We start from the raw sequence: 19,448 nt of genomic DNA, 5'->3' as shown, positions 1-19,448 counted from the left end.
CTGCTCCTTGGGCTGCCGGCAAAATTAACGGACTCTGAAACCACACTTTGCTTCCCATTTTCCCTCCTCGCACTTGCTCATCACGTTAGATTCGAGCGCTCAGTGGAAATGAATTGCTTTCCATTTGAAAGAGTCTGCAGAAATCCTCCAGTCACATCAGGAACGGGAGTTCGGATGTTTTGAAAATAAATTACTAGAAGTCAACATCAATAAGGTGGAACTGAAATGCATTTCATACTGTAGCAGACTGGCAGAGGAAACGCGAGCAGGCCTCACGGACCACTTTTGAGACACTGAGGACAGTGGAATTCACCCTCTTGTTGGCCTCAGGCAGATGACATGGAGCTGGGGCCCCGCGCTCCCCACTGCAACGTGCCCGGCTCCTCCGCTGGAGCTGGGACAGAGCCCGTTCCGGGGCAGAGCAGCCCTCTTTGGGGTTTTGGGACAGGGCAGCGCTGTGCCAGCCCTGGGGTGGCACGGCAGGGGACACAGCCTGAGGAGTGGGGACAAGGCGCGGGACCGAGGTCTTCGGTGCCCACCCACTTCTTAGAGGGAAAAATAACAGTACAACGGGGAAGAGTACTTTCTGAAAGCACGTGGCTCTGGCTCATTTCAGGCGCTTGGCTGCAGCGCTGGCGAGGCTGGCTGTCCTTGACGTGCTGCTTGTCAGGATTAGCCGGGAAAGACATCGGGGCTCCTCAGCGCCAAGTGCTTTGGAGAAGCCACTGACATTTACATTTTCATCAGCGGGGCTGGGATTGCAGCGGCCACACGCCGCACTCATCTGTCGGCAGGGCTAAAAAGCAGACTGACAGCATGTCAGTGACTTCAGTAACCGATTCCTTTACTCGCTGATGTTTGAAGAAAGTTGAGAACCCGGAGCAGCTCGGCGTGCTGCTGTGATGCAGCCCAGCAAGGCACAGGCGCTGGGACCAGATTTGTGCTTCACCTTTTCCTGCTACCAGCTCCCTGAGGTGTCTTGCAAGAGCCCTTTGCACCGAATCGACAAGCTCAGCTCGTAGGAGTGCCCACGGGCACGGGCAGACACCAGTGCCCTGCCTGCAGCCACGGGACAGGGTGCCAGGGCAGCAGACACAGCGGCTTCACGTGGAGCCTGCACCCCTGCCCTCCCTTGCGATTCGGCACAAACTGAACCGTTTCAGCTCATTGCCTCCATTTATCTTCACCGGTTTTATGCAAGCTGAGATTTACAAGTGACATGCTAAAAAACAGGGCTGCTTTTTAAGTGACAAAAGCAGACGGGCTTTGGCCATTCAAAGTTGGTGGGAAAAGAGAAGCGACCGCTCCAAGCACACAGTTTGTGGGAAGATGAAACCTGTTACCTGGGAGTAAGTGTATTATATGCAGCATCAATTATATGCAGACCTACCTCGCTATCCATAACCCTTTCAGAGAAAAAGTAACTAAACCAGGGCATCTCTGAGCCTGGTGTCTGCTACTGCCCCGAAGGGACTGCACCGGGGCAGGGGGTGGCAGCAGGAGCCCCCTTCGGAAGCAGGGAGATTGCAGGGCCAGGCACGGCTCGGAAAGCATCCTGCTGCTTCTCCAGGCATTTTGCTTGGAGACTATCAGGGAAGAGTGTGCTGTTGGTGGTAAGGGAGCATGTTCAGGGATAAACGCACCAGGAGACTTCCCTGGGGGTACACACCGATCAAATGCAGAGGTAAAACCAGCTGCTGGAGAAGGGGCTTTGGCTGCAGTAAATAACAACATAGGGGAGCTGAACTCTGCCGGGGCGATCGGAGCCTGTCCGGCATGGGAGGAAACCCTAGAGAGAGCGGTGGGTGCCACCGAGACGTCAGTGGGCGATTCCCACCCGAGCGGGGATGTGACGACCGCCAGCCCAGCGCGCCTGGTCTCTGCAGCGCGGCGAGAGGCAGAGGTTGGCTGGTGTACCGCATTAAATGCAAAAAACTGCTCTAGGGCTTATAGGGACTGTAAATGTTTCATGCGGTAGCTTCCCAATGACACGGCAATCCTGAGCCACAGCTGAGCCAACCAGCCCTGCTTTACTGAAATGTAAAAGGCAAAAGGACTTTGCAGCTGCCTAAAAATCAGCTGCACTACGTACACCCACAGTGAAGAGGCCAAGTATGAGAGCCTGCGTCTGGGTGAGTGCAGAGGGATGCTGAAAACCACACGTTACTATATTTCTCTCTCACATCTGGGCTGGCAGAGCGAGCGGCTCCAGAAGTGCACATCAAGTTCAGGATGCTGTAATCACTGTGAATTTGCATATGCGGAAGAGATTGCAGGCTCTGGCCTACGGCCAATCTGAGAAAATACCTTCTGCACCCTGAGTGACAGGCACGAAGTCTGCACAGGCATTAGCAGACTTGGCCTGTTCTCCAAGCAGGAGCCAGGGCTGCTCGCAGCCCGCGGGGCTTAACGCGACCGTCTCCGACGCCGCCTCGCTCCGACCCTGCCCGCGGCAGCTCGGCGGTGCAATGCCAGCGCGACAGCTTGCGGCACGGAGCCGCAGCCTGTCCAGCTGCGCGGAGGAGCTCGGTGCTCCCGGTGCGACAGGGGCTGGCTCGAAGCTGGCTCCAGCACGCTGGCATCGCAGTTCCTATGGTGACTGCAGCATGGGCACGGCTAAGATCTCAGGAGGAGGACAGCCACCGACGAGCAGGCTTCAAACAAGGGCTGGTAACGACAAAGAAAAAGACTGGGACCCATTGCGCTGTAAATACGGAAAGATTCAAACAAGCGAATGCACCCAGCGCAGTTTGGCAATGCCCTGAACAGAGCCGTGCACAAGATGCACGCTGGTGAAGGAGGGAGCGCGCGCCCAAACCTCACCACGTGCCCAGGGGCCAGAGCACAGCTCCGCAAGTCAGAGACCCAGTCCTGAGTGCACCAGCTGCCAGCCCTTCTGCCACGTTTCCTACCGAGAGAGGAGAGGAGAGCGTTTTACAGCTTGAAGATTATCATAGGACAAGAAAATTGTCTCCCATTGCATTGTAATCCATAACTGCAGAGGCAAAAGAATCAGCCCTGCCCAGAAAAACACCATAAAACCCCCCGAAAAGATTGACAGCTTGATAGCATGACAGATTGATTAGCTGCAAAAATATGAGCAAGCCACATAATTTAACTCTCCTCTATTTATATTACAGCAAAGCAAACCCAGGGTGGGCTGTGCCAAGTGCTGCCTTCCTCAGTCAGGAACATCTCCCTTCCCCTTGCCAGCCCAGCGGAGGACTGCCACCAGCTGGAGCTCCCGGGGGCTCCGACGGACCCCGCAGCCGGGGTGGGCAGCAGCGGGGGCCAGCCCAAGAAGACCCAAGACCACCAAGGAGCAACGAGGGTCACCCTGGGGCTGAACATGCTGAGCCAGGACCACGCACGCCTGAGCCCCTGCCCCTGAGCTATTTTCCACCCCTAAACCTTGATGCCTGGCTCTGTGGGGACCTCCCTCTGCCGGCTCGCTCTCTGGAAAGTAGACTGCATTCATTTTTTAATTTTTTTTTTTTTTTGTGCAGAAAAAGCTGATACTTAACTTGATCTATTCCTGTAATATAGTGTATTTGTTTGGGAATGCTCCAGCATAATAACTGGAGATATTCTGATGCTGAATGTAGAGAAAGGAAGTTTATTACACTGCACTGAGGCCAACTCGTAGGTACTCCTGACCCTGGCCAGCCATAGTGGTGGAGAGAGAAAAATACTAAGCAGTAAATCTGAGCTGCTGATGCCAAAGGGTTAATAAGCTTACGCCTGAGACAAAGACTCACTAAAACAGTGTGATTATACTCAAAGAGCTCTCACAGCCTGCTCCAACGGCAGCAGCAGTGGGTGCTGGGAGGCGGGAGGCTGGCAGCACACAGCCAAGGACGGGAGCTGGCGGTGCCAGCCCCGGAGAAGGATGCCGCTGCCACGGACACGACCGGCCGCTCGGCACGCCACGGGCTGGGAACCTGCCGGGAGCCCGGACCGGGCAGCCGGGCTCCGTTCCCCGCCAGCCGAGCGCCAGCATGGCGTGCATCTGTGCACCTCTGTCCAGCTCCTTCCGAAACATCTGGCACCTCTGTCTAAGTGCAAACCGAGCAGGGAGCAAAGTACCCTCCGCCGTGCCACCTCGGTGTCCCCGTGCCGGGGCGACGGGCAGCGGGAGGCGGCACAGGCACACGTGAGGGTGAGGCTGCATCTAACCGTAGAAACCAACGTGCTGTTTTAATAAGTGCTAATTAGCATATTTATAACATGCTGTTCCAGGGAACAGTTTCTGTCACACATTCCCTTACATAAGCCACGATGCCAACTGAAGAGTTTGCTAATGTTTCTCACATTAAAAGAAAGAGGAGGGGGGCGGGAAACCACAACTACAGAGTTTCCAGATGCCAGGCATAGACTTTAAAGGGGATTAGGTGTTGGGAGGGAGAGAAAAGGGAGCAAAACCGATGTGGAAATGGGGGTACGTACACATTACTGAGTGGTAGCAGCATGGGCACAACGCAGGGGGCTTTCCTGCTCCCCCAGGCTGCCAACCCGCAGCAAAGGTGTAAACGCAGAGTAACGGCAGCCTCCTCCCTGGCAGCATCACCGGCAGGGAACCGCAGGCTGATGCTCGGGGTGCTGGGGACCATCAGGAGCTCCCCGTTCTCCTCCTGTCACGGATGCTTCAGTGGATCTCTAAGCTGTCCACCTCCAGAGAGGGAGCAAACACCCATCTAGAGAGGCTGGGACCTCCCCGAGCTCAAACACCAGCAGCAAAAGCCAGGGAAGGGAACGGGCGCCAGCTGTGAAAGGTGGGTTCGCCCCTTGGGCTCAGCGGGCGATGGGTGAGCATCGCTCCTCTGGCATTCCCTCCTCACCTCCACTGCTGGCCCAAGAGATGGGCCCAAAGGCAGAGCAATATTCCCTGCCATTAAGGCAATTCACTAATCAGAGCGGTGTCGGGCCATCCATCACACCAGCAAACACCACGTTGGTGCGCAGCAACGGCAGCCCACCTTCCTTCCTGCTCCGGGCTGTGAAGCCCAAGCAGCCACTTGAGCACTGGAGTTTCTAATGGAAATCATGACAAAGTTGGCAAGACCCCAAGAAAAACGAAGGCTCCAAGTCACATAATTACTAGAAGAATGAAATTCTGTTACCACTCATAACCGGTCTGGAAAGTTAATTAAAATGTTCACATATATTTGTAATTATTAGAGAAAAAAATGGCCAAATAAAAAAGAGCTTTAAAGACAGAGCACGCACCCGGCTTCCCAAAAGAGACCATCTGATTTTTGTGATGGTCTGATCAGACATCTCAGGTCTTCATCACTGTGATACAGCAGTCACACAGTCCGGAAGGGAGCCAACAAACTGGGCTCCCATTACTGTGACACCACTGCTCCCAGGCAGAGCGAGGACAGACCATGCTGGAGTAGCCACGCGGCCGCAGCTTAGAAATACTACAGGTGTGTGTTAAATACAGAAAGTGCAAAGGCGTATGTTGTACCGCACCTTCCCAAAGCTCCCTTTTCCCAGCACCATCAGGAAATTGAAATCCGAAAGTTTCATCCGATCTCTGCTCCCGTTGTTGTCGAACTTAGAAATGGCATTTGTCGTCTTCTCATCCGCAGCCTTGGACCCTGTTCCGATCTTGGCTCTCTGCACAGATGGAGATGGGACAGGGAGAAAAGAGAAAAAATTACTGAAAACACTACGGAGAAAGGTCATCATAAAACCAGACAGTGCTCCTGAAATCCCGCGTTAATCAGCTCTTTTCCAGGTCAAAGCCTACCCTGAGCTACAGGAACCTTTTCTGTAAGCATGACAGGGACAGCACCAAGAAGGGCACTGGGGAAGTTATCAGTCCCAACACATTGCACTGTTTGGCTGGTTCCCAGTTAATCTCTGTGAGAGCAACTGGGAACCACATCTGCCCATTACTCCATTACCCCTCTCCCCGCAGCCAGCAGGACACGGCAGCCTGCGTGCCCGGGGAGCTGCCCTGTAACATGCTCTAGATCACCCTAGACCTAGAGCATAAAGTATAAAACAGAGGCTTAAATAAGCTTTTTCTTCTTGAAGCTGGCTTCTGTCTCTCACCTCACCAGAAAAGGACAGGTGAATATAAATATATTAAGGTAAAATACAGGACCTTTTATCCAGCTCCACCTCCATTACTATCTGATATTGGAAAGAATTGCACTCCCGTGCCAGTTCAGGCTGAACGTAGGAAGCTACAAATCCATTTTGAACAAACCAGAATAGAAAGCACTCCTCCTGCATCCCCAAGCAATCGCACGAGCTGCTGCAATCACAATTGCTTATTAAGGAGCCTCACAAACCCCCACATTTTTAAACACAAAATCTCATCGGTGGCTCGGCACCTCCTCATTGGTCCAGGGGCTATCTAATTTGCTGAACCACAGTTTGTAAAAGCTATCTCACAATTTATTCGGTTTTAATTTTTAGAAATATGCGACAGTGTAAGGCTTGCACTGAGCTCAGTCTAGCATGAAATTCCATTAACCCGATTCCAGCAGTTCAATTTGGCTGCTGCTCACAGCTCCTCCAGATAGGAGCCTCACAAGTAATCTCCAAGCCTTTGCTGCTGCTAATTGGTTCTTGCAAGGTTCTCCGTGCTGTAAAATTCTCCATTCAAGGTCACCTGCAGCACCTAGACACATCTGAAAAACTCCTGCACTGGAAACTAAAGGAATGGTCTCCAGGATTTGCAAACATCATAATTGCTAATGCAGCTCTGCCCCAGGGAGGGGGCTGAAATCATCCAACAGCCGCCAGTACCGGTACCTGCTACTGCCGCGAGCGGAGCCGCACAGGCGGCATGCCTGCTTTCCAATGGGAAAAACTGCATACATTGGAAAGGAAATAAAGTCACCTCTCCCGAAGTACAAGGGCTTTTCCTCATTGTAATCTTTAGGCTTTTGCAACGTCCCCAAACGAAGGGGATACCCAGCCAGAGCATTTTACTTCAGATCGGCTCCGGTGACAAACAGCAGCTCTGGCACCGACCGAAAGCTGCTCATCGAACCTGGCCAAAGAGGGATCCAAACGTGGGCAACCGAACAAGAGCAGCCTCTGCGTCTCCTCCACGAAGCCAGCCCTGTGTTGTGTCACTTTGCCTTCAGCAGTCCTCACGCTATTGTATATCAAAGCTATCTCCAAATGCAAGGTGTACTTATCAGCAGGCAAAATAGTCATATTCTGAGAAAGCTTCCTAAATACTCTATCACAGCTGAAACACAATCTCGTCAGATCAGATTTGACACTAAATTAACCTCTGTGAAAACAAGCTGCAATAAAATTCAAGGGCAATATTATACTTCCATTAAATGACACCCAAAAGCACACCCCTGCATTTCAGATAAGCCCACGTCCTCCCGCAGGTCTGCAGCCCAGCAGCGCCGGGGCTGGCCGCGGGACTCCCTGAAACTCTGACCAAAGCGGGGGAGGCTTTCGGTTCTGAGCAGAGGGGAAAAGAGTAACACAAAGAGGGGGGAAGGAAGAGGATTTTCACGTGCTTCAACCCAGCAAAACTGGCTACCTTCAGACACAGCATTACCAGCAGCACCGGCAGACACCCGGGCAAGTGCCCGGCACCCATGTGTGCAAGCGACTTCAGGTCCCTCCTGTTGCTTACAGCTGCTCCCCAGTCTGTGTTTGAAGAGGGGCTGCTTCAATCACAGCCAGCCTTCCACTTGACCTAAATTTGCAGCATCACGGCATGTTCGTAGGAGGCAAGATGAGGATATAACACAACGCGACTCCCCTGATAAAACAGGCTCAGCATGTAGCTTGGCCAAGAAGGGGAAAGGTCTTTTCCGAAAAGAGCCCAAAATAAGAGTCGGGGAGATCTAAAGATCATCACTCCCAAGTGAAGTGCCTTGCTTTTGCTATCGAGTGTCTCTAATGTCTGTCTCCAAGTGAGTACAGAAGTCCTTTAACCTGTTCTAAGTACACTCCTGATGCTCACACAATCTCAAGACCTCTTTAAGGTTTACAACTGAAGCATACCAAATATTGCTCACAAAATTCTTAAAAAAAAGCCCTTGACCTTCGTTATCCAACTCCATTTGTCATAGTTAATTTACTACATCTGAATTTATGCAATAGCAGCCGACGTCCACATCTATCAAGCCATCCCAGCAGGCAGCTGATAAAGACGGAGCAGAATTGGCAGGGGATGTAGTGCAGGGCTTCACGCTGTGCTTTCGTCTCGGGATGCTCTCCTGTCAAGCCCAGGACGGGCCCGCTGCGGATGGACGGCTGCAAGAAGCGCAGCAGCAGGACCGCGGCCAAGAACGGCACCGCAGGCTGCCAGAAAGAGGCACTGCTCCAGCCGGCAGCTCTGCGAGCATCTGTCCGTCTTCTGCATCGCCCAGGCTGACACCTCAGTCCTTTCTGCTGGGTGCTTTTGCAATGTTAAGTCCACCCAAGATATAAACCCGTCATACGCGTCTCAACTTTGGCCCGTTGATTCACGCTGCTCAGGAACAGGCAGAATCAAGCAGCACTAATGCAGGTCGATTGGAGGATACTTTTTAGTCCTTGTCACCTGAAATGCCGTGACAGCACCCTGGCTGCTGCATCCCAGCCAGGCTCCAGCGCACTCCTCGCCCGTCGGGACGCCAGCACGAGCCATCGCTCAGCTGGCCAGGGATTTCTTTCCTTGTAACGCTGACTCGCTCACAAAGCAGGATGCAATAGGGGAAGACACAGCAAGGTGGGGGTACAGACGTACTCTGGCAGGGTGAAATGACACCTCTGGACAATGTATTTTCTGACCTGTAGACAACTCATCATCTGACTTCCAACATACATACCGTTTTCACACCACTGGAACAATCATGGAATGCAACAAAAGCAGGTAGGTAGCTCTTTAGAGCTGACAACCGTTGGTTGTATGCCAACTGCTGTATTAGAACTGTTATATTTTCTTGGATATTCAGGGAAATTATATATAAATGAGATACGCGTGAGATTAAAAAAAGGAAGGAGAAAAAGGAACTAACTCTCCAGTCCTGTGCTATAATTATGGAGTTCACGCTGACAACCATAAGGGCAACTATTTTATTTTACATATGGCTCATTTCATGTAAGTCTCCAGATGTACCACATTCATTCTGAGGGTTCTGGGAAGACTTTAGCAATACTGACAAATGGCAAAGACCTATTAATTCAGTAATGTCTGGATCAATCATTCAGCAAGATCTTCCACGGCTTATTAAGCAGTAAATAGACATTTCTCCTTGAAGCTTCTTTGGGGAATTGGACCCAAGCATCACTGAATCTTTCAGGGACTGGCAGGGAAATCTCACCAGCCTTAGTTCACCTCCGTGCAGATCCTTGATGCCGCCAGCACAAAGCCCCGGTGCTGACAGCATCTTTGCTGGGCCAGCTCCTCGGGGAAGCCCAGGCGTGGTAAGGCTCTGCAGAGCCTTTCTGGCTCCCTCAAGTCCCATATCCACATTCACTCGGAAAAGCCCATCGCTTTTATGTCCTTTGCTTTTCACAGGCACCACCAGTGCTCTCCCCAGGTGAGTATTCTGCACTTCACCTGCACGGGCCAGAGCTGGCAGCAACCCCAAGCCCTCACACCCGCTGCTCCCTTTGAGGGCTCCGGCTGCTGCTGCTGGCTTTCCCCTCAAAGTTTTGGGCTCGCTTCAGACAAGGCACTGTCACTCATCCGACCTCCACTGTCACTTGGCTGTCTCAATTAGCCCGTAGATCAGTTAGCATGGTCTCCACACTTGGTTCATCACATTACCCCACTATCCAGGCTGAGAGCGCACTGCTACACACCACGGGAAGGATGGATTACTTAGGTTATTGAAAAATAAATCACTGGCTCGTACGTATTGCCTTAGCATTCCAGGCTTACACCTGCGGCAGCCCCAGCAGCGTTTCTGTCGGTAACACCTTGGTGCAAAGCACCATCAGGGATCGCTGATACCCCATGCCAGCTCACCCAACCATCACTCTCTTAAAAAAACCCAGCCCCGTCTCAGTGCACCAGGCAGGGTACAGAGGCTGCCATGACATTTAACGGCTAAGAAAGGGTTTCTTTCTGAGATTAGCTCCAAATCCAATTATATTAATATCTTAATTTATCTTAGTTCATTATATTAATTCATAATCAGCAGCATGACAGAAAAAAAAGATGAACAAATCCTATTATACGGCACCTCAGAACAAGGGTAGAACTGCTGTACCAACAACACGTGCACGTGCTGACATCAGAGCACGGTTACATCAGGTCATCCTGGGACATCCAGGATCTTCATCCCTCTTTAATTGGAATACAGGGTTGGAAACACATTAATTGAAGTACCTCCTCTTCTAGCTACGCTATACTCATTTTGGCAAACACAAGCTGTAAATTATGTAACCCTAACACAAAGACAGACATCGTCTGAAACAACACAAATGAAAGGGGGATGTTTGCTATGCTGCTTTTTTTGCAGTAAGAAGAAACAACTTCTTAGAAATGATGGGATTTCAGACTCCTTCCTACCTGCAGGTAGCAGAGATACAGGATCAAGCACACTCTTTGTGGAGCACAAGGCACCAAGCAAGCATTACACAGAACTCTGCACTGTGCAACATTCTCTGTTGTATTTTCAACCTGACGTAAGTGCCAAAGAATCATTTCCATATCTCTCATCTCCTCATCCACCAGAAACAACTGTTCCCTTTCCCAGCTAATCCACTACCTGCTTCTACCGTGCACAAAGTCAGACACACACGTGCACAGGGAGGTCACTGTATTTTCAAATTAGAAGAGAGTATTCCAGAAGGGCAAGATGGATGGCACATTCCATGTGCTACAATTAAAAACCACCCTGTCAATCCCACCAAAAAATTGCACATGAATGAGCCCTACACTTTCAGCTCTTGGTGTATCTGAATCCTTTTGCCTTAACTTGCTCTTCTGCAAATCTCTACAAAACGATGCCCTTTGGCTCATCTGTGCCAGCTCCCCATCATTCCTCGGACTGCTGCACAGTTGCTCCTGGCCCCCCACGTCTCGTGCTGGAGAAGCTGCGCAGCTGCAGGGATCCAAGGAGTGGCCAGGTCCCTGCTCGAAGCACCCATGGTCTCTCTGGTCTCCCCTGCCCTGGAATCACCAGCCGGGCATGGTGACATGACCCAGCGCTGCACCAGCGAGGCAGGAACCGCTTACAGATGCATCACAAACTTCCCATTCCCATATGGTCCTTGTTAATTATTTAACATAGCCAAACCATTGCTGGAAAGCTTCACATCTTCAGAGGGGCTTTTTTTGCTAAATGTAACTGAACAACTTACCTTCTGGAAACACCGCTCGAAGCTCGTGCCCCGGAGCCAGGCATGCCCCGGAGAACCTTAGCAAAGACCAGTCAAGGGCATGCATCCCCAGGAGTGAGTGCAAAGCAGGGAGAGGGAGGAGTGATGGGCCATACCCTGCTCCGCGCTCCCTGTGCTGCCGGGGAAAGAGCTGGCAGGGAAAGCCCCTTGCCAAGGACGTGGCAGGCAGTGAGGAAAACCCCTGAGTTCCCAAGAAAAATCAATTCACCTCAAATTTCTGCCTCAGTTCCTCATTTCCTTCTTCTCCCTCAGGAGGCACTGGGACGTTGAAATACTCCCCCTCCTCCTGGCTCAGCAGCTTAAACCTGGAGGGACACAGTGAGAAAGTCAGGTCAGGATGGCAGGCAGGACCGCAGGCAGGACCGCAGGCAGGCAGGAATGCGAGCAGGCAGGACTGCAGCTCCTGCTCCGAGCACAGCTCTGCCTCTGCCGTACCGGCATCCAGGTGACCCTTCCCCAAGGATAGAAGACCCCCCCAAACCTCACACCTCCAAACCGTCCCACTCAGCAAGCTCCCAGACACACACCCGAGGGGAGGGATGTTTCTGGGGTCCCTCGCTGTACTGGTGACCCCAGCCATCACAACCCAGAAAGCACATCTGCTACCCACTGCGGCAGACACCGCAAAGCACCCATGCCTCTTCCAAAACACAAGCCTGACCCAAAACCCACATCTTTCTCGTGATGGCCACGGGCACACGAGCGGGCAAGCTCCTTCCCCATCAGCTGCCCCAGGTGCCAAGGCAGGCTGGGCTCCACGGGGAGAGCACACAGAGCCGGACGGTGCCCGGCTGATGCCGACAACCCTGAGCACAAAGCCAAGATGCTCACCCAAAAAAAGGAAAAAAGTCTAAGCAGCAATTATCAGAAATCATGGAAATGTCATTCAGATCTGAGGCGTTTCACACAGCCGCAGGCAAAGCCTTGGCTCCACCGGCGAACCCTCCCGGCAGCCGGAGGACAGTTATCAGCTGGGTGTTATCTACAGAGGCTGCACTGAACGAACAAAGCACCGTTTGCATAATATAGGCACAGGCTCTTCCTTTGAGCTTGTTTTCTCCATTAACTGCAGTTGTTTAGATATGAAATATACATCAGAGCTCCTTCCAGAGTTTATTCTAGCCAAATCCTGTGACAAGGAAAATTACTTAGATCTCCACTTACATGATTTTTAAAAGGCTGGGAGAATGATCAGACTTTGGGCTGCGTCAGAAGCCGGCAGCGCACCAACCCCAGCCAACACACACGCATCCTTACAGGTGACTGGAAATTTGGGGGAAGCGACAGTTTTCTTCTGTTTTCCAGAAGAGAAGCCGCGTCTCTGGTTTGTGGCAAGCCAGGTTCGCAGGCTGAGCCCCGCCACCCGCACAATAACGCGGCCAGACCCTGCCGGCAACCCCACGACGGGTCGGTTTTCCCCGGGGGGGGAGGGCACGCGCTGCCTGCCCCACTGCAGCCTCCCCACGGGCAGGACGAGGCGGACGGTGGCAGGGAGCACCCCCAGCTCTGCCCCCCAAGCCCCGGCTGTGCCAGGGCAGGCAGCGGGTGCCCCGCATGGTGCCAGCCCTCCAGCCCACCTCCCTGTGCAAGAGATGCGCGGGCAGGCTAGCCCGCCTGCTAATTCCTCCTCTTCTCCGTTCTCTGCTTTAAGTGAGACACGTACGGCTTCCACGGTGGAAAAGACAGAGTCCGGGGTGTTTTGCTCAACTCGCGGAATGCAAATTAATAGCATGCAGGTTTTGGTTTCCAAAAGACATATAATATCTATTTTCAATTATTACACTTGACATGGAAAGGTAACACAGCTCTCAGGCATCAGTGGCTGGGAAAAAAAAAAAAAAGGGAAATAAGGCAGCATGTGTCCTGCTGGGGGAGATAAAATGGAAATGAAGAGACCCATTCAGCGCGAGTGTTACAGACCCACTGTGTTCATCTTTCGTATAGTAACGAGTGACAGTAATTACACACTTTGGTAGCATTCCTCTGTTTATTGAACAGTGCCCCTCAGCACCGGTTCTGCTAGTCTGCGTGCTGCAGAACGGCTGCCCCCGCCACAAATCACAATTCAAAGTGTGTCCCCCCCAGCCCTTCACCCGCTCACAGCCTTGCTCTCCTGCACGCCTGATGAAGCCACATTGCCTCCCCAGTATGGAAACTAAGGGAATCCAACCAGAAAATGCTGGAAAACGCTTGCTCGGCAAATGCTCGGCAGGCGACGCCGTCTCCTCCTGAAGCCTACGTAGTGAGAGCCCGCGGGGGGCACTGGCCCTCCTGGCTGTGAACGCCAGGCAGAGCAGCCCCGTGTCCGTGCGCGCCCCTGGCAGGGAAAAGCCCCCCGAGCAACCCTGCCAGGGGCAGGAGGACACGGAGGAGGGGTCACACAAAGCCAGCCCACCAGGGCACTCAGACGCTGTCCTGGCACCACGGGACAGCTCACAGCCCAGCACAGCCCCAGCGACTCTCCCCAGTCGGGGAGGTGGAGCAGCACCTGACACGGGGCCAGAACGGCTGGCGGTCCTTGAACAGGAGGGTGCTGGTCCGTGCGACGGGCTGACGCGTCTTCCACTGCGCACAAAAAGATCAGGGCTGCTTTTTGCCCGCAGGGTTTTTAAAACAATTGCAACTCTTACCATCCATCGACTCCCGACTTCTGCAGCTCAGAAATCCCAAAGGACAAGGAGCCCATGAAGTCATTCCTGCTGGTCAGATCCCAGTCCCAAATCTCCACAGACAACCGCCTGTCTTTGTCTGCCTCTTTCAGTTGGCTGGAAGAGAGAAAAGAGAAAGGGATGGTTTCATTCTGGAAGCCATTGCTACACCACCGTGACCCTCCATGCTCCATCAGAACATGGATGCAAAATGAAGGGATGGTCTTCAATGACCACTCAGCTCGCTAATATTTAATTTCCCAACCGCATCTGTTTCAAACGGAGAATGTAGAGTTCCTGCTGTGAAATAACTGGCTTTGATCAGGGGTCAGGGCAGTGGTTTGAGTGCTTCTGAGTCACACTTACAGGACCGAAAAGAATTATTTCTCAGTTGAATCAGCTTAATGTCTCTGAATAATTAAATCAGAGCAAATACAATCACATTAATTCTTAGGGGTGAGAAAAATTAGTTTACAAGTTTAAACATTTTTCTTGTACTTACAATTTAAATGTCTCGTTCCACTCAGGATTCAGGGAGCACTTGATAGTTTTGGTCTTCTGCTTGCTTTCGTTTTTGGGGTCAGGGATTAGTTTAAGCTTCACGTAGGGATCTGACAAGCCATTGGGATCCATAGGAACTAGGTTTTTAGCATCTCTTACTGGGGAGGAGAAAAAGGATTAAATTCAGTATTCAAACTCTAAAAATACCCAACAATTGACAACTTCCCTGTGTGCCAAGAGTAAGTGTGAAAATAGTGATTAAAAACAGAATTAAAACTGAATACATACAGACACAGACGTTGCATGAGAAATGACATACAGTTATCAATGCAAAGCAAATACAACTCTAATAGACAAGGGAGGCTGAAGGATCAACTCAAGAGGTTATTTTCACTTTCCAATAGGATGATTTGGTGTTTGCTCTCAGTTTAAAACAATTTAAAGCTCCTCTGTTTCCTCTTGCACCTTGGTAAGAACTGCACTGATTTGCATCTTTTTTGGGGGACGGGTGGGAGCACAGGGACGGTGCCTTCCACGGCGCGTGGAAGTAGCAACAAACAGCCGTAAGCAGGGGAGAGCAGGCACCAGCAAGCACCAGCACAGCGGCCGGATCCAGCGCTGAGCTCTCCTTTCGGATGCCCTCGGGCTCAGGGGCCGGGGCCCCGCGGGACCAGGGGGGATGCCCGCAGGGCATGTGTGGCAGCAGCACCCCGGCTCTGGGAGCCGGAGCATCTCCTCGGGGAGCAGGAGCGGAACAAGGAGCAGAAGAGGGGAGAGCAAACCTGCGGGCGACCTCGACTGCTTGTAATTGGATTGCAGCTTTGACAAGTTAAACACAATCGGGCTGATCTAAGTCTGTTTCCCCAGATTAAGTCAAAAAAGAGTCTGTCTTCTGGGAGAAGGGTCTTAGATTCCCTCAGCCTGACCAAAGGTATCGGAGATGAAAAGTCCGATAGGATGTGATGGAGCACAGCCGTAACCAGGGGAAAAGCTGCTCGCAAGCAAATCCAGAGCAGACCCTCCCCTCCCCTGTGCTGCAGCCAGCAGACCCAGCTCCGCCGGTGCTTTCGCAGGCTCTCCTGCCCAAACCGCCCACGCCTGAGCAGGCAGCGCTGCCCGAGCAGCAGCGGGGGCTTCCCTCTCGCCAAAGCATTGCGGCTACGGAGCCCCCAGCCCCTCCGCGGCAGCCGGCACGGTGCCCACCAGCAGCCCCCTCGGCACGGCACGGCACGGCACGCCGTCACCTCCCCGGGTCCAGCGCGCAGCTCGGGGATCAGGCACGGAGGGTCGTGCCGTGTCGGGAACGGGGAACTCGGCGCTGCCCGAAATCCCACTGGATCACACCAGCAGCTCCGCTGCGAGGTTCACCGGGGGCACGCCTTCACCTCATACACCCCATAACCCCAAGGAGGAGAGGACTCCAGCTGCGTGTGCAGTGCTGCGGGGCGTTAGAAGATACTTCCAGAGAGTCAGCAAGGGTAAAAACAATTGCTCAGTTCCCAAATCAGCAGCAAGGCATTTCTGATGCAAGGTTGGGAGCCAGATAGTTTTGAAAAGCAAATTAATGCTCCAAAATCTGCAATCTACCGCTGTCCTCCTGAAGCATTGCCCAATTTCTGGCTCCGTGGAATAAAACTTGTAGCCAAAATTCAAATCTGCATTTATAAACTAGCTCATTTATCAAGCATGACACCCTTGACAGCAGCTCGTGAGACAGAGAGAGGCAAGCCTGCCGGGAATTGCCTGCTGCCCAATTACAGGTGCCCGGGCAGCCCTATCGATTTGGCAGCACTAGATATTCTTCAGACTCCTGAGACAAGGCAGCCACGGGAGCCAGAGCCGCCTCCTGCCTCTCTGGCAGGAGGGGAAGGAATGACTTCATTACTGACAGCCCCAGGAGCAGCCACATACAGTGACCTTGCCACGGATGCCGTCATGCCCAGGACGGGTCGGATCTCTTTGCCGGGAGGTTGAGACCCGCCGGTCGGTCAGCGGGGTCGGGGACGCAGATGCAGCAGCTGCTCGGCATTGGCACTTACAAAGAGCCTTCTGTGCTCCTGTGCAAGAAGCGGCTTTGCTGTTGGGAAGAGGGGGAGGACGCGTGGCGAGGCTCCGGTTCCTGGGGCAGCACTCGTGAGAGGATGCCCAAGGAGGAGGATTCACCCTTCGGGCACCAGAGAGGACTGAGGCTCATAATTTCCTTAAAAAGACAACAGGTATCTCCGGAGGACAGTAAAACATCAGACCCGAGCGGCTCTCAAGCTTCACTGGTTATTGCCGATTTGTTATGCATTGCACAGGCCGCTCTCTGAGTTCGGGCCAGCTTTGCGGTGGGTCGTCCCTCCATGGACCCCACACGGGGAGAAATCCGCAGCAGTGCCAGGGGTGGCGAAGCAACAGCGCCCGATGTGCGTTACCTGCTCTGCCACAACCTCATCCAAAAACGAACCTGCACAGCCCCGCATCTTGTGAGAGCAGCCCAACAGTTGTACCTTCTTCTGCCTGTAACTGCTTGCTGTGACACAAGCAGCATGACTTCATTTCTATAATGTCCTGACAATTATTTTCATGTGCTCTTTAATAAATGAATTTTTTATTTTTTTCTAAGTTTGGACATAAATGCCAGCTCTGCACTTCAGAGGATGCACAGTAGTTATTCTGTGGCTTAATTTGGACTCTCAGTCAAAATCTTCTGCAAAAAGCTTTGTACCGTCCAAGCAGAAAGGCTTGCAATCTGCTGTGTGAAATCTCTAAGTAATGAGTTTAATTTCCAAGGGCCCTGCCAAGGCTCTGCACTAATACAGCCAAAATGCCTTCCTCTCCCTCACCCCTTATCAGAGGAGAAGAATACATATTTCCTCATCATCGTTATAAGCTTTTATCTGTGCCTTTTTGATAGGAAAAAAGGCAATCTTTATAACCACGTTCTTGAATTATAAAACACAAAAGAGCATTAGAGAAAAGTCCCGCAGTAGGTCCTGCCAAGGCACTACCTGACTGGCAACGAGCCCGCAGGGGAAGCAGTCTTCGCAGGGTTTGTAAATAAACAGCAGGAATTGCTTTGGCTGTTTGCAGACATGGGAAGTGCCTTGTACGGGGAGCCCGGCCCCCAGCCCAGAGCCCGGCCAGACACCCCCCATCCCGTACCCTTTGCCCAGCTCAATCCTTAACTCCTCGGTCGGTCCGACCACGGGTCCGACCGCAGCCTTCGCTGCTGCAGGCAACCGCCCCGCTCCGCCGCATGCTCCTGCCTTCACCCCCGTGTGGGGACCGGGGGCTCCCTGCCCGCACCCCCCTGTGCTGCCATGGCACGGCGAGCGATGCTGCCCGGTGTCCTGCCAACCAGGGCTTCTCACCACCCTCCTCCTGCAACTCCGCTGAGCTTTTACTACCTTCTCTTACCTGCCTGGCTTTAAAACCATTACAAAACTTTAAAACCATTACAAAAAGGTATTTTCAATGACCCTGACCACCTGCAGCACATGGAGACGTGAGAGCCTTGGGGGAAGATCTCGTCTCCACGTCAGAAGCAGACAGCCCGCTGCCACTCGCCACCGTGCAGGACCACTTAAACCAGGGGTGTCGCAGTACTGGGTACTGAATGGTGCCCACTGCAGCCCCAGTCCCACACCTGGGGCAGGCATGGTCCACGCTGGGGACCATCGCTCCTCGTCTGCCCCGGGGTCAGCAGAAATCCTCAGGGACTCCTCACCCCCCCGAGACAGATGGCAACAGCCGCTGTGTGAGCGGCAGAACTAACCCAAGAGCTGGAAGAAGCCGCTCGCTCTCGGGACTCAAACCGGACTGTGTCCCCTTACAGAGAGAAGATGCAAAATTATGTCAGACTGAATCAGGGCTCGGACTTTGCTTCATGTCTCACCGTCCGAACGGCCAGTGTAATGTCCTCTGGAGACAAATAAGCCTTTGTCATTTATCAGGCCATTGTTCACTTCTTTAAGCAACAGGAAAAGTAATTCCTGACCCTCATAGTCAATCAGTTTATGCCCTGAAGCGTGAGATTTGATTACCTCATGTTATTATCTCAGCATGCAGACCTAAAAATTTCATTAATGGGAATAATTTTATCTATTCATTTAAAAAAACAAAATGCTTCTGCTTGACCTTAAGTAACTTTCTGACTTTTCAAGCAGAAATCAACAATTAAGTGAAAGAAAAATATAAACCTCAAGAAGTGTAGTAGCGATACCTCGCGTCAGGAGAAACATGCTTCTCTCCAACCGTTTATGGCGTTTCTTTGACAGTTAAATTTGATGTAAAAGGGCTTTACATCTGTCATATTCTGACAGTTTTGTGCATCATTAAGAAGTAGTAACATCATTATTAATAGTGATGAGTAAGAATATTACGATCCCATTTAAAGCAGCTGGTCTTAAATCATGTTGGGTACCAAGCCCAGCTACGGCTGCGGAGAAGCCGCCCTGGTTTCAGGCTACAGCATCGGTAAGTCTTGGACTTCTCTAGACCTGGGGGGGACCTGGAGCGGGTCCTCCTCTTCCTCCTCTGCACACGGCGGGTGCCCGCGCACGCTCACGCTCGGAGGGGACACGTGGGTGTGCACACGGGTGTGCAAGCGAGCGCTTGGCGCAGGCTGCGGCTCCGCTCGGCAGCACCCGGCGTGTTCCCTCCCGCGCGCCCACAGCACCGCGGGTGCGGGGAGCATCGTGGCACTGCCGACGGCCGGGATGCCCTCACCGCTGCGTGCCGGGGCTGGCCCGTCCACCTCGGACAAATAACTCTGATTTTACACCAGTTCCTTCCTCCTCTCCCCCTCCAGATGGATTTGCAGAACGTGCTGCCTATGAGCCAGCGCCCTGGTGAAGCATCAGCAGATCAAGACCAGCAGCCACAGCTCTGCAGCGCCGGCTGCTCGTCCGAGGCTCTGCAGGGGCAGCGACGATGCTCGGGGGGATTTCTGGGAGGAAAAACCTCTCCCCTGCCCGGGGGGCACTG

General features: G+C 52.6%; 1 protein-coding gene across 3 annotated transcripts in view; it reads right to left on the bottom strand.

The window, feature by feature from the left end:
- PRKCB (protein kinase C beta) overlaps positions 1–19,448 on the bottom strand; it is a 136,239-nt gene that overhangs the window by 38,814 nt on the left and 77,977 nt on the right. For all 3 annotated transcript variants that reach the window (XM_069810557.1, XM_069810556.1, XM_069810558.1), the window contains 4 exons: positions 14,479–14,635; positions 13,959–14,093; positions 11,537–11,633; positions 5,476–5,622 (listed from right to left, as the gene is read on the bottom strand). In XM_069810557.1, the coding sequence (XP_069666658.1) occupies positions 5,476–5,622; positions 11,537–11,633; positions 13,959–14,093; positions 14,479–14,635 (536 nt within the window). The remainder of the gene's footprint in view (positions 1–5,475; positions 5,623–11,536; positions 11,634–13,958; positions 14,094–14,478; positions 14,636–19,448) is intronic.

The sequence above is a fragment of the Haliaeetus albicilla genome, chromosome 22 (assembly GCF_947461875.1).
Source record: "Haliaeetus albicilla chromosome 22, bHalAlb1.1, whole genome shotgun sequence".
In the NCBI taxonomy this organism is placed as follows: domain Eukaryota; kingdom Metazoa; phylum Chordata; class Aves; order Accipitriformes; family Accipitridae; genus Haliaeetus; species Haliaeetus albicilla.
This window is presented reverse-complemented; position numbering and strand designations above follow the sequence as displayed.